Raw genomic sequence first — 15,661 nt, 5'->3', positions numbered from 1 at the left:
ATAGAGAGTCCTTAATAACTTCAAATCAATCTTTTCTCGTGTTTCATCATAGTAAAAGATACTTTAAAATTAAGATATGGCAAATAAGTACAGTATTTAAATTTTAAAAAAAATTAAATAATTAAAATTTTTAAAATATTTATACCGTATTTATTAGTGAAAATATTTAATTAATATTCTAAAGAAATTTATTAGTTACCAAAAACTTAAAATAATTATAAAATTTGTTATACTGGACTCATAAACTATACATATAATACACACGACAAACCATTGGAATACCGGAATTACTTGAAACTTTTCCTGGTCTATGTTAGCCTGCTCCATTCTAAAATAATTTACTGTTCAGAACAAAGTTTAACTTTCATCATGCAGATATTTTTCTCTTTTTCTCTACTATTTAGCATAGACATATATATTATAGAGAAATATCAAAATATAATTAGAATTTATTTATTTTTATTATTTTTAACTATTAATTTAATATTTTTTAGTTTAATAATTTAATAATATATTTTAATTCATATTTTTTAATATTAATAATTAACTAATGACCAAAAATAATAAATTGTTCTATTCCTTTTACATTATATTCTCATAGTTGAATATCCCAAATTCGTAGGCAATAAGTTACAAACTTATAATGCATGAATATAGATACAGAATACGATACAATACAGGATATACGGACACATAAATTTAAAACTTTTATAAGACACAGATACATGATATATTATAAAATATAAAGTAATTTTTAGATAAATTATAATGATATTTTGGTATTTTATTGATATTGAAATATAAATTAATTTTTAATTATTTTAAAATTTTTTTAGTTATTTAAAATATTTAAAATATCTTTTATTATAGTAATTAATTAATAATTTCTAAACTCATTTAAAAAATACATACTAAGAATAAAATTAAATACATTAATATATGATAATATTTAATAATAATATTTAAGTGTGACCAATAATATTAAAAAAATTATTTTTTATTAACATACGTTTGAACACAAAAGAAATAGGTGTATTGAACGAATAAGTAATTAAAACGAGTTAGAATGATAGCATCCAATCAAACGGAAGTGAAGATTTAATAAGCCTCCGAGGCCGAAACAGCCTCACATGTTTTTTATGTCGTACGAGCAGTTGTATTGATGAGAATAATCTGATCGAGTAAATACATATGAAGGCGAGAAGTAATTAACAACACCATTATTTGTATTAGATATTAGATATTTTGATATAGACACATACACTGTCACCCTTAGTTTGTGTATGTCATATCAATCATCATAATCTAAAATCAAAACCATATATGTGGTTTGTCTTTAATCTTATTATATTTTCTTGCTCATCATAAAGATATATTAGCGAGCTTTCTTATTGTATGTTGGTTGGTTTGCTTTAATAACCGAACCAACAACTTGCTTATCCATGAAAAACATCAAGACCCCACAAAGCAATCTCACTGCATATACAGCTAAACCATTATTTTCCCCTTTCTTTTCTTTTTCTCCATGACTGACCCATTTAATTTGATTTGTATATATAATATTATAACATCATCACTCCACTTATTAAGCCATGTGAATCATGATGGAGCTCCACAGGTTCAGCAGCACAGGTTCTTCATCTGATTACTCCAACCACCATAACCAAACCTCTTTATCCTCACAACCCAGCTTGGCTTCAGTACCCTCTCTTAACAAGAACTACCATTATTCTTGTTCTAATTATTCAACCGCCTCATACAACTGCATCGCAACCCTAAAAGGACACAACTACTACACATCCTCCTTAACCCTCTCCGCTAAATTCCTCTACAGTGGCTCCTCCGACAGAGAAATTAGGTCATGGTCCAAACAATCATTGTTAACTACCACTAATAATATAGTCCTTGCTGGGAAAGGTGCAGTCAAGTCTCTAGTTGTTCACTCAGACAAGCTCTTTAGTGCTCACCAAGATAACAAAATTAGGGTTTGGAAGATCACCAACAATATCAACAACCACCACGACCATGAGCAGAAGTACACGCGTTTGGCCACGCTTCCAACGCTCAGCGACCGCGTCTCCAAGATATTACTCCCCAAAAACCACGTTAGAATCCGGAGGCACAAAAAGTCCACGTGGGTTCACCACGTGGATGCAGTGTCTTGTCTCGCCCTATCCCATGATGGAGACTTGTTATACTCTGCCTCGTGGGACAGGACGATCAAGATTTGGCGAACCAGAGACTTTGCGTGTTTGGAATCAGTGATAAATGCACACGATGATGCCATCAACGCAGTTGCAGTTTCCAACGATGGACGCGTCTACACAGGATCGGCGGACAAAAGAATCAAGGTTTGGAAGAAGAAAGGCGGCGGCCAAGGAGTAGTGGGAGAGAAAAGCAAAAGCAAAAACAAACACTACCTTGTGGACACGTTGGAGAAACACAAGTCTGGGATCAACGCTTTGGCGCTTAACGGCGACGGTTCGTTACTATATTCCGGGGCATGTGATAGATCAATACTGTTATGGGCGAAGAAGGAAGAAGACAAAGAAGGAGAAGGTGGTGATGGAAAAATGGTGGTGGTGGGTGCGCTTAGGGGGCATGGTAAGTCTATACTTTGCTTAGTGGTGGTGATGGATTTTGTTGTGAGTGGTTCAGAGGACAAAACGATTCGTGTTTGGAGGGGTTTTGGCGGGAGAGAGTATACTTGTGTGGCGGTTTTGGAAGGGCATAGAGGACCAATTAAGAGCCTAACCGCCATGGTTGATCATAACCATGATGATCCTTCCCAAGCATCGATGGTTGTCTATAGTGGCAGTTTGGACTGTGACATTAAGGTTTGGAAGGTTTTTGTTCCTCTTCCCTGAATTTAGTTCTATATAGGATGTGCTTTACAATTTCTTTTTTATTTTATTCAAAACTTTACAATATACCACCATACAATATACCATTATAAACTCAAAAAATAATATGTGCATTTATATATATTTTCTTTTCTTGCTGTGTCCCCAGATAAAAAATATAAATTCAACAGCAATTTGTGCCTCACTTTTCTTAATTTGCCAATCCTCCCTTTTTTTTTTCTTTTCATCTTTCCGTCTATCTCTCGATAAACACCATAGATACAAATTAAAGGAATCTGCTGAGCCTTCCATCCTTTCATCAGGAAAATTTATTTGATCATCTTTTTTATATTTAATCAATTTATTTTATGACTTAATTTTATTTAGTGGTGATGTAAAAAATTGTATATAGACATCCAATTATATATTTTTGAAGAAAATATGCGGATCGAGCCAAGATACATTAGCCAACATTGTGAGTCCCTAACCCTGAGCCATCATCGTGCTTTTCCGTCAGAGCCATCACTATCGCTGCTGCTTCAATGCTTCGTGCCTTTGCTTAGCTTCTGCTACTTCTGTAGCTTGTGTCTTTTTCTTCATGTATGGCGTGTTTATCAAATAGAAGGGGACAAGATATTTTGGCTCTTTCATAACTAATTAACCGGAAAAAGAAATCAATAGAGAGAAAAGACAAGATTATTTGGAGATTTTGAATGAGGATAAAATCAAAAAGTGAATTTTAAGTTTGTTTCTATCGGTTAATTTATTCTACTTTTCATTATCTTTAATTCAAAAGATATATTACATGGAGAAAGTCACATTGTATACGCGGTGGCACTTTCCCGTATAATATAAAAAGTTACTTTTTCCGGTAATTTTTTTATTGGTGCATAATTATTGCATGCATATATATCATATTTGTTTTTATGAGAATAATAACTCATAACTCAGTAATACGTAGTTACTTGCAATCCCGGCCGATATTGATCACTACTGCATTTGGAGAAATTAAGCACGTATTTTTTCAAAAAATTTTCAAAGGTTTCTTCTAACAAGATCTTTTTAGCATAGTCCTGAAAATCGAACCGAACCAATCGGTTTAATTGGATTAATAAAAAACTAATCATTTGATCAGTTCGATTGACTTCATAAATTGTCTGACAAAAAATCGGTCGAACTAGTAGTTAATTAATAAACTATTAGAATCAACCGGTTTATTTAAGGGTTTTCGATTCAGTATATTCCTCAAAATGAAACCATTTCACCCTTGAAAAAAAGATCTAATCTAATTAACCCTAACGCAGTCCTACACCAGTTCCATTCCTCTTTTCTCTCTGAAAATTGGAAATTAAAAGAACTAAAGAAGTAAAGAATCCTAGTCCCACAGCCACCGTCCCCTTTCATTGTCATCACCGAACTCTTCTCCGCTAAGAACAGGCGTTGCGTGTAAAAGTTCTGTCGCTGTCGTAGGAAGTTATGTCGCGTGTGGAAGCTCCGTTGCCGTCCTAAGAAGCTCTATCATTGTCATGTGGAAGCTTGATCCTCGTTTCTGTCTCGCCGTCAGCTTGGTTGCTCCCTCGCTAGATCTGCTCAAAGCTACTAATGGCGTCGCCATCCCTGCCCTCATCGTCAAGACTATCTCTGGCTTCGAACCCCCCTCTCTATCTGTGAATGTCTCTCTTCTGTCGTCGTGGTTATTCTCTTTCTTCAATTATTTTTTTTATTTTGTTAATTATAATGATTTTGAGTTGCTATAATTTTTATTCTGGATTCTAATCGCTAGACAGAATAAATTTTAGTTGTTGTGTGAAAATTTGATTAATTCTATTGGTTAATTTTGTTGTTGGATAGAATAGATTCTGGTTATTGCTTCTTCTTTTTTATGCCTTATTAATTTTTATGAAACTGGAATAAAATTTTTGTTGATGGTTGATTTATAATTTTAGAATGATTTTCTGAAATGATGTTATATGTTGTTGGCTTGTTGCTGATTTTCTAAATTAGAATTGGGTTTAATTGTGAGTGAGTTTAATTGTGAGTTGCTGAGTTAATAATACTAATTTTGTTGATATTTATTTATTCTAAATGATTGATTTTCTAAAATGATGTTGTTGCTTGCTGATATATTGTTGACTTGTTACTTATTTTCTGAAGATTATTGATTGGTTGAAAATTTGGTTGTTAATATTTTTTGGTGGTAAAATATTATGCAAAATTTTAAAATTTTAAATTTTATTAAATTAAAAATTATTGAATTTAAATATTTAAAATTATATATTAACCTTTAATTAATATTTAAATAAATTGGTTAAACTCCAATTGAATCTTGGTTGAACTATTGAAGCAGTGAACTAGTTACCTTATTGGTTATTGACCGATTCGGTTCTTGTTTTTTAGATTGGACAAATTAATAATCCCATAAATTAATAACTCAGCTCGTGAAAAAAAAGTTGTTTCGAAATACAAGAATGCTTAAATTTATCACAAATTCAGCTTATCAAATCGTAATGAGCTAGGCTTGAGTTATCAGTTCACGAGTCAACTCGACTTAGCTACGTGCAATAAATTTTATATCCAAATACACTAACATAAATAGATGCAAAATCCATCTAACAAGAGAACTAACCTTTTTTCAACATATAATCGGCCAAAATTAACTGAATGTTGGTGGGAAAAGAAATTGGCTGGCAAACCTTTTTTTACATAAATTATACATAAAAAGCGGTCAAAACAGCAACATATTTAGGAAAGAAAAAAAAAAGAAACTAGTGGGGTGAAAACCTGACCACTCGCTGAATCAAATTTGATTGCTGAAATGTATATATAAAAGAATCTCTTCTATGGTAGCAAAAGAATGTGTCATTCTCAGCCAAGGTAGAATTCCATGTTCTATTGGGCAGCCAGGCAGGCAAAATTAATTAAATAAAAAAAGGAAGAAAAGAAATGAAGATTGAACAACCACATCAATTACAATGGTTCTTTAGCAGGTGTACCTGGATCACGGGGATATTTCATCGGAGTGGAACGATCCTTTGAGCATATGACAACAGTCCGTTGACCATATGGACTTCGAGAATCAACTAGACATGACAAAATTAATGTAAAGTTACTTCCACAACAAGCTAGTCCGTTTATCCATTGACAAAACTATCATAGAAATAAATAGCAAAGATTCTGTTTCAGAAAATCTCAGGGATAACCACTAGGCATCCATATGTGATCAAGAGTCAACCAGATAGGCATATGAATTGTGCATATAAGGTTTATTTAACAAGTAAGGATTTGTTAAATTAGTGTAAGGCTAAGGATGATGAGTAACTTTCCTTAAAGATATATCGAAATTTTGAACTTGTACCGAAATTGAATAGCAAACTTATATTAACTAAGCAAAAAAGTTATTTCTCCATTCTACCTGTCATTATTTGATTAACTCTTCTGTCTTTCAGCATCAGTGATCAGTTCAATACAAATCTTAAAGTTCGATGCTATCACTACACAAATGCACCATGCTACACAGAACATGTTACCCAACTTTGTAGGATGGAACATTCATTCCCAAGTTTTACAGTTTACTGAGAGCCTCCACAAGTCATTGGAGCATCACTATTTTAACAACCCAGTCACTGACTGGCATAGACTTTAAACTCCCTAGTACCTACTGTTTTTCCACATTTTTCCACATCAATGCGCATGGAGTGTTGCACATGCCCCAAAAAAACAGAGAAAAGTACCCGCGAATATCAAGCACGGAATCCAACCAAGAATAAAATTTCAAAACAAGAATCAATTTATATGATGGTAACACCATCAAAGAAGGCAAGCAATCAATCTTTCCATTTCACAGAGAAACTAGAAACCTATATTCACAGGTTTACAAATGCAAGTCTCATCTCAGAAAATTATCAAAATTTTGAAATTTTATATCAGTGAAATTAATTGCAAAAGTCTATATGGCAAGGGCAAGTTTTAAAGGTTTTAAGCTGTGTACCTGAGCACACTTGCAATAGAGAAGCACCCATCTTCTGGATGGCACTTTCAGCTTTCTTAACTTCATCCTATCCAGATTCATCACATAGGATGGCAATGCATTGTTAAAATTTTCAAATATCCATGAAATACAGACAGAAATGCCACACATAATGCATCATGATTTGGGATGTACAAGTAACCCAAAACACATAAAAAGAAAATATGGATTTAAATTAAACTTTTTTAATTTTTACACAATCATGTAACCACACATTGCCAAATATCTAGAAAAAGTTAGACTATTATAATTGCCAACTTAAGGGATTTTTTTAATGAAGTGCATATGCTAACACATAATTGGATGTTAGCTTAAAAATCCTGGAATGGCAATGAATCATATTTAAAGCGAGAAAATAAGAGCATATATAATTAAAAAGAAGGAATAAAAATAGCAGTAATAACTTTTCATTCACAGGGAAAGAAATCAACATTCACTTTTTCCTTGTAAGGGATCAGAAGAAAATAGCAATTTATCTGGAAATTTTAACAGATCACACTCGATGTATTTCCCAGGAAACCAATTGTTGGAGATAAAATGTAAGAGTAACAACTGAACAAGGAGGGAATTAGCATACAGATAATACACTCTTAGGCCATTTTCTGATCAGAGCTTGAACTAGAGGATGCCTGGACAAAATACGTGTTTTATACTTGGAAAACAAAGCGCACTAGTTCTACTTCAAGGTAATTAATAGCAATCTGCTGAGCAAGAGCAAAGTTGTTGCTCACAATAAGAATATGATCAACACCGGTAAAATACAATATATGACTTAATAAACAAATAAGCACAACTCTGGTGGTACAAAAAAGCAAGATAATAAAATCAACTCCACATTTTTCTGATATTTCTTGTAGGAAAGCAACCAATCATTAATCGGCAGAAGGTATTGATTAAAAGCTTCAAACTAAATTTCTCATTTTGTTACATACCTCAGGGTCATGACCCTTGGCAGCAATAAACAATCCACCAACACGAACCAGTGGAAGACAATACTCAGCTGGGAATGTAATAAGAGCAATGAACCATACAGGAATAAGAAATCACCAAGTGATGAAGTAGCACAGAATTATATCAGGACATCCATTGACTACCTAACACTCTCATTTCTGCAACTGCCCTAGCCACTGCTATGTCGAATTTCTCTCTGAAGCAATGATTCTGCCCCAAACTCTGTCCTATGCACAATAGAAGACAGATTTTCAAGAGTACAAAGGCAAAATAGAAACCAAAATGAAGCATGGTGGAGATTCTTTTGCAGTGTTCAGCTTAAGAAAAGCATCCCAGTTATTCAGGAAAAACCTTGTTATTCTCTTATTTCTCTTTTTCCTTTCTACATTCATAAATTAAGAATGTTATCATGCCACACACTAGAACAAATCGCAAGTGGATTCAAAATAACACCACATGCATTAAAAATGGTAAGGGAGATTGCGTTTCAAATTCCAATACCTTAACTACATAAGAAACTGAAATTAAAATTTCAAAAAGGATCAACAAATATACATTTACAGTTTCATAATACAAGAATATGGAAGCGTGTGTGTTACCTCTGCTCTTCCTCTTACTATCTGGATATTTGATGAACCGATGATTCCAACAACATGCTCCAAGAATACGCATCTCTTGTTCATGGACTCCATCAGCGTAACTTCCCATTCTACTCCATTTCAATTGCAAAAACAGAGAGAATATCACAACTCGCAAAAAAGGAATTGAATCTAATTACACAAGGAAAAAAAAGCAGCGAAAATTCACCTGGACAAGCTATGGCCAAAACAACTCCGGGAAGACCAGCACCTGTTCCAACGTCCACGAGGCTAAGCTTCTCATGTGACGGCGCGCCGCCGCAGCGCGTGCGGTAGCAATCCTTAAGAGGAGGGAGGATCGCGAGCGAGTCCTCGACGTGCCTCTCCATGACTTCATCGGCGTCTTTGACTGCGGTGAGATTCATGCGCTGCAATTGAAAACGCGGAAATTAAGTGTTAATGTAGTTGAAGAGTTGAAAGAATTGGAAAGTATGTATTATATATACCTTGTTCCATTGGAGAATAGCGTGAACGTAGAGATGGATCTGGTGTCTCTGGCGGGAGGATAGGGTTCGGAAGTGGGAAAGAGTAGCGAGGGATTTGACGGTGGTTTTGCGGTGGCAGAGAGTGGTGGGTTTGTTGTTGGGCGTAAGGTGTTTGAAGAAAGTCGCAGGAGAAAAAGTGTACAAGTTGAGAAGCATGCAGCGACTGTTACTAAGCAACATCTCCCAGCGCGCGCTTTTACTTCCCCGCGCTTCACTCAGGAATTTCTTTCAACAGTAGCATTTTTAAATCATGATAAAATTGTTACATATATTTATAAGCATTATTGTAATTTGTATTTGTTTAAAACATTTTTTTTTTCGGACTTGAAGCAATATTTCTTGGAGACTAATAAAAACAAAGAAATGTCTTCTTTTTTTTAATTCGGCACTTTGCTTAGTCATGGGCTTATGCCCGGTATAGTGCCTTATTGTATTATGACTAAGCTTTTGGGACTTCCTTTATAGGGGCTCGGGTGTTAGAACAAGCCAGGCAACCAAGAATCCATGAGCCGAAAGAGAAAAAGAAAGAAAAAAAACAATGGATGCCCTTCTGAATATGGTGGAGAAGCCCAGAAGCCCATTAAAGAAATAAATAATTTGCAAAAAGACAGAGTGCGTGAAAAAGACCCTCTTATCCTTTTAAGGGCTGAACCAACAAAAAGAAATATTAGAAAGGTTGGGCTGATGGTACAACATGTTCAAAAAGAAAAAAAAAACAAAATAGAAAATAGAAAAGAGGTCATCATAAGAGAAGAGTTAAGAAAGTTCTCAACAGCATATAGGAACAATACATCAAGAAGGAACATATTATTCAAAGAGAAGGAACAACATGACAACGTTGGAGACAATCAGAATCGAGGAGGAGAAAAATAGGAATATAGAGAGAAAAACAAACAACTAACTTTTAGTAGAAAGAAAAAAGAGGTAGGAAAATCAAATAATGAAAAAAGGGTGGAGTACTTTGTGGAGTTAATTGCTAATGAAGAAGAAGAGAATGAAGTTATAAAAGAGGGATTTGGAGAAACAGCAAGATGGGGACTCCAATATGTACGTAAAATTGAAACTGAGTTAACTCTGAAAAGGAAGATAACGTGGGAATGTTGGTTCTTTGGGGTAGGATCCTTCGAGAGTGGTCTGTCTTCTAGTTTGGTTTGATCCTATATGTTCCACTTTAATGTGTTGAGCTCTTTTTCTTTAAAAAAAGTAGGAAAAGGAAGAGGGAAGATAAGAAAATTCTTATGATATCTAATACTGAATGGAATGAAGACAGATTAGAAGAGAAAGCTCAAGACTTTAAGTGATCAAGGACGGCAAATGGTGAAGACTCTGTGAAAGCTAATGATTTGAGGTTAACTGTAATGGAAGATATTCAGGAAGTGAATGAAAAGGACCAGGAAAAGAATTCCAAGAAGGTGGGAGGCAATGGAGCAATGGAAGACAAGGAAGAGAACTTGGTTATGATGACAGCAGCATGAAAATCAGGTAACTGTATCATGACTGAGGAGGCGGGCCTATACATGCCCCAACCTCAGCCATGATCATACTTAGCTGAAATTGTCTTGGAGTGACGGCATCCTCGATAATTTCTGAACTTTTAAATTTATGTAAACAGAAAAAGTCATCCATTATCTTCTTGATGGAAACTAGAGCTAAGGATATTAAGATAAAAAAGATTAGGAGAAGGTTATATTTTGACAAATATTTTTGTGTAGAACTTCGAGACTTGTCTGATGGTCTATGTATTTTTTGGAAAGATAATGTAAAAATTAATGTTTACTCGTGGTGTGATAATTATATTAAAACTCAAATTAGTGATAATAAAGGTAATAGTTGGAGTTGTAACTTTTTGTATGGTAATCCTATTTTTAAGAATAGGAAGAGGATGTAGAATATGCTAACAGAGAGTAATATTAATCCAGAGAAACCACAAGCCTACTTAGGTGATTTCAATGATATTTTTACATAAGAAAAAAAATTGGATTGCACCCTAAACCTAAGAAACAGATGGAGGAGTTTAGGAATTTTGTTAATACTAATCGATTAATGGACCTTGATCTAAAAGAAAATAAATTCACATGGTTTATTAATCCTAAATATGGCTTTATAACAAGGAAAATATTGGATAATTAATCCTAAAGGTGGCTTTATAACAAGAAAAAGATTGGATAGAACGTTGGTCAATTGAAAATGGAGTAAAATGTTTCAACATGCCACTTTAGAAGCCCTCCCGCTATTAGCTCTGACCACTGCCCTTTAGTGCTTAATCTTAACCCAGTTAAGAAAGTTAAGAAGTGTTTTAGATATGAAGCTTGTTGGGACAATCACGAGGAATGTAAAGAAGTTATTCAAAAAGGATGGAATAGGATAAGTATAACAAAGATATAACTGAGATAATAGTACTCAAAAAATTAAGCATTGTAAAGAGGAGTTAAAAAATAGAGTAGAAAGACCTTTGTAAGGACTAATTTGAAAATAGCCAAGTTAAAGGAGAAGTTAAAACTTAAACGAGTTACAAAACTCCAAGCTCAAATGATCAGCAACATAGCATAGTACAAATTAAGGATAAAATTAGTCAAATGTGGAAGTAAGAAGAGAAGTATTGGGGTCAAAGATCTAGATTAAAATAGCTTAAGTGGGGCGACAAAAACACATCTTTCCATACTACAACTATTTAGAGAAGAGATAGAAATAGAATTGAAAGAATTAAGAAAGAAGAGGAGCAATGGATTCAAGGAGAAACTAAAGTATTGAGTTTGACAGAAGATTACTTTTCAAAATTATTCAAAGCATCTGATAAGGTGAATATGGAAGAGTGCATTAAGAAAATTCCTAAGAGAATAACAGATGAGATGAATAAGTGCATTATGGAAGAAATAAGCGATGATGAGATTAAGAAAGCTGGTTTTAGTATGGGTGGTATGAAAGCACTAGTTTTAATGGTAGGTTTTATCAAAAGAATTAGGAAACTATTAAGAGGGATGTATGTGAAGTGGTGAAAAATTTTTTTGTTGATAAATTTATGCCGGATTATATTAGTGAAACTACCCTTGTTTTAATCCCTAAAATTAAGAATCTTGAAAACCTAAATCACCTTAGACCTATTAGCTGTTGTAATTTTATTTATAAAATTATATCCAGGATATTGGTGTTAAAGCTGAATGGCCTTTTAGGGAATATTGTATCTCCAATATAAAGTGTCTTTGTTGGGAGAAGACTTATTCAAGAAAATATTATTATAGTACAATAGGCTTTTCATAAATTAGATAGAAAAGGAAAAAATGCTGCCGATATGTTAGCCATTAAGCTAGATTTGAATAAGGCTTATGATAGGCTAAAATGGAATTTTTTTGGAAGAGGTGCTCAAAACTTTTGGTTTTAATCAGAAATGGATTAAGTTGGTGATGAGTTGTGTGAGGAGTGAAAACTATAGAATTAAAATTAATAAAAATTTATCAAAAAAGATAGTTTCACAAAGAGAGTTAAGATAGGGAGATCATTTATCTCCTTATCTGTTTATTATTGCTGTAGAAGTGCTTACTATTTTGATGAATGATATCCAGAATAAGAATTTAATCTCACGAATAAAATTAGCTCCTAATGCTCCCTCATTAACACATTTATTTTTACAGACGATTGTATTACTTTTGCAGAAGCCAAAGAAGAGGAGGTATATCAGATTATTCAAATCCTTAATATTTATACTAAAGTCTCGAGTCAAAAGATTAACCTTCAGAAGTTAGGAATTTTTTTTGGCAATGCTATCCCAATCTAGACAAGGATAAATATAGAAGAAATTTTGGGAATTTCATCTTAAAAAAATCTGAAAAAATACCTTGGCTTACCAGCAAAATGGGGTAGATCAAAAAATCAAGTTTTAGCATGGATAGAGGAGAGAATAGATAACAAAATTGAAGATTGCAAAGAAAATCTTTTGAATTAGGCAGAAAAAGAGGTACTGATCAAGGTAGTAATACAGGCAATTCTAATAATATAATTTTTTTTGGAAAAGTATAGGTAGACAATAAGAATACTAAACAATGTGAACAATAGATATGTCAGATGTTCAATTCAATAGGTATACATATGATTATGTTCATTATTTTTAATTGGATGGTTATTTCTTTTGATTCGATTTACTCATGCATAGTTAACAATGGTTGAATGTTCAATTAACTAGGTGTGCAGATAATTATCGTAATGTTAAGGTTTATGAGATAATTTGGGGTTGGAGTATTTTTTTATTTTATTGGGTCAATTCTAAAGCCCATTGTTCACATTATTTATAAAAGTTATTGTCTACCTAACAAAATCCAATTTTTTTTACATAATTATTCAATCACATTCATTTTTTTATGACCATTCATGTAATAAATATAAAAGATAGTTATTAAGTTCAGCAAATATTTAGCATCAAATATTAGACATTAAAAACTTGACTATAGTATAAATATCCATGTTCAACGTAACACAATTTATTTTAATATATTTTTATATATTTATTGTTAAAATTTTTTGAATTTATCATTTTCCTAGACAAACTTTAATTGATTAATGTAAGACCCAGAATTTTTGAAAAGTTTTATTATGATCAATTCTCAAATCATATAGTTATTTATAGTCTTAATTTCAGAAATTATTTTATTAAAGATAATTAAAGCAAGTTTTGATTAATTGAATTTGAAATAAGTTATGATTATTATCCAATTTTACAATTATTGGATTATTTTCTATATTCAAATTATAAAGTTGACAGTTATGAAATAATAAGAATTTTATATGATTTGGATTAAATAATTAATATTTTAAATATTAATACTGCTGTTTTGGAAAATGAAGAAATTAAATATATTATTTCTAATTTTGGATTTGAACATTTTATTGAAAATAATTTGTAAAATTGATGAGCAAATAGTATTTTTCTATATATAATTAGTGTTAGATTTAATTTGGATTTCAACTACTATATTATTCCCAATTTTATTTGAAATTACTAATTTGCCCCTAACCCTAATTTTTCTCAAAAACCCTAACACTGAAACCCTAACCCAATTACCCGGTTCCCTTTCACCCTCAGCAAACTCACAAAATTTGAAACCCTTAGCAGCCCGAAATCAAAGAAGGAAAGGGAGAAGAGGGCTGACGGGAAGGGGGAAAAGGGGAAGGAGGTCGCTGCCCAATCCGCGCCGCCGTCGTCGCCCGTCCATGGAACCATGAGTCGCGCCTCTGTCACTGAGAGGAGGAGGGAGAAGGCACGATGCTGGAGGAGCGCGACCCGCTGCGCCGCCGTGGGTCCCTTGCCATCGAGTTCGAAGGAGCAGGGGAGAACGACGCTAGGTTTGAGGGAGACCGAGGTGGTGTGGCGCAAGGAAGGAGGTGAGCTATTCACGTTGCCCTTCGCGCCACTGTTGCTGAGCCATAGCGCTGCCACCGTCGGGTCTCTCACTGTTGTGCGTTGCTGTCCAAGGAAGAGAGAGTCACGTGGAGCTCCGTTTCTGCTTCTCTAGTCCGCCGAGAGAGGAGCTCATGGGTGGAGGAAGGCCAGTTGAGGGAGAGAACGCCGTTGAGTGAGGTAAATGCCTCTACCGTGCTTCTTGGTCACTGGTGGTGGAGACGCGTCGCTGACGATCGGATTTTTTGCTAGTAAAGAATTTTATAAATATAATCGCGTTGTAAGTATAGCTTCTAAACCAACAGAAAATCCTTTCGTACAAACGTTTGGTTGTCACAAGTAACAAACCCAATAAAATTTATAAACCGAAGTATTCAAACTTCGGGTCGTCTTCTCAAGTAATTGCAGGGAGGTGTGTTTTATTATTGGTTATAGAAAACAGTGTTTTGGGTTTTGAAAAGGATTTTGAGCAAGAGAAATGGGTTACAGAAATTAATAAATTAATAACGAAGAAATCTCTTGGCAAGGTATGAAAACTGGAAGTCCTATCCTAGTTATCCTTATCAATGGTGATGAGAAATATACTTTTTCTCCCACTAAGTCAACCTCTAACTTTGAAGGTCAGTTAAGTGGAAAAATTAATCTAACACCTAGAGTCCTAGTCAACTCCTTAAGGAATGATTAGAGTTATAGGAATCTAAATTAATCAGCAAGAATAATAATTATCAATCACGATGAGTTTGACAACTCAAGAGTCACTAATTAATCAACCAAAGCCAATAGTAAAAATCTAAATTATTTATATAAAGAAAGGGAAGCAATCATAAGTCTGAGATACCTTAATGTGTATTAATTAAGAAAATCATAACATGAATGGTCCATAAGCCAATTTGGCAACATATAAAATTAACAAATAAGAGAAGTCAAAATAAAGGAATATTGAACCTGATATGAAGATGAGATAATCCTAAGGTTAAAAGAAATTCTAAGTCCTAAATCCTAATCCTAAGAGAGAGGAGAGAACCTCTCTCTCTAAAAGCTACATCTAAATTATGAAACTATGTATGAATGTATGTTGTATGCTGTATCCAGTATATTCAATGAATGGATAGATTCCTCCTTTTATAACCCTTTAATCTATGTTCTCTGGGTTTGGATCTGGGCCAAAAAGGGCCCAGAAGTCGCTGGGGCCGACTTCTGCAAATTCTGTAGATCGCGCACGTCACGTGTCTGCGTGGGTCACGCGGTCGTGTCATTTGGAGTTTTTCTCTTCCACGCGGTCGCGTCAATCATGCATCCGTGTCAGTTGTGTTTCGCACGTCACGCGT

At 33.8% G+C, this 15,661-nt stretch overlaps 2 protein-coding genes across 5 annotated transcripts; one reads left to right on the top strand and one right to left on the bottom strand.

The window, feature by feature from the left end:
- Nucleotides 1-1,307: 1,307 nt before the first annotated feature.
- LOC130961895 (protein JINGUBANG-like) lies at nt 1,308-3,045 on the top strand. The gene has a single exon (XM_057887936.1). It carries the CDS (start codon nt 1,602-1,604, stop codon nt 2,865-2,867), a length of 1,266 nt encoding a protein of 421 aa, XP_057743919.1. The 5' UTR covers nt 1,308-1,601; the 3' UTR covers nt 2,868-3,045.
- Nucleotides 3,046-5,510: 2,465 nt separating this feature from the next.
- LOC130944155 (uncharacterized) lies at nt 5,511-9,186 on the bottom strand. 4 transcript variants are annotated; one of them, XM_057872342.1, is made up of 8 exons: nt 8,906-9,186; nt 8,629-8,827; nt 8,421-8,530; nt 7,965-8,043; nt 7,803-7,870; nt 6,832-6,898; nt 5,837-5,923; nt 5,511-5,732 (listed from the first exon to the last, which is right to left on the bottom strand). In XM_057872342.1, exons 1-8 carry the CDS (start codon nt 9,122-9,124, stop codon nt 5,641-5,643), a joined length of 921 nt encoding a protein of 306 aa, XP_057728325.1. In that variant the 5' UTR covers nt 9,125-9,186; the 3' UTR covers nt 5,511-5,640. The 4 variants fall into 4 exon arrangements, with proteins under 4 accessions (XP_057728325.1, XP_057728339.1, XP_057728333.1 ...); XM_057872350.1 differs by having other exon boundaries at nt 5,519-5,923; XM_057872364.1 differs by lacking the exon at nt 7,965-8,043 and having other exon boundaries at nt 5,620-5,732.
- Between the last annotated feature and the right edge of the window lie 6,475 nt (nt 9,187-15,661).

Source organism: Arachis stenosperma, chromosome 1, assembly GCF_014773155.1.
Source record: "Arachis stenosperma cultivar V10309 chromosome 1, arast.V10309.gnm1.PFL2, whole genome shotgun sequence".
Lineage (NCBI taxonomy): Eukaryota > Viridiplantae > Streptophyta > Magnoliopsida > Fabales > Fabaceae > Arachis > Arachis stenosperma.
The sequence above is the reverse complement of the archived record's forward strand: the minus strand, read 5'-3'. Positions and strand labels throughout refer to the sequence as shown.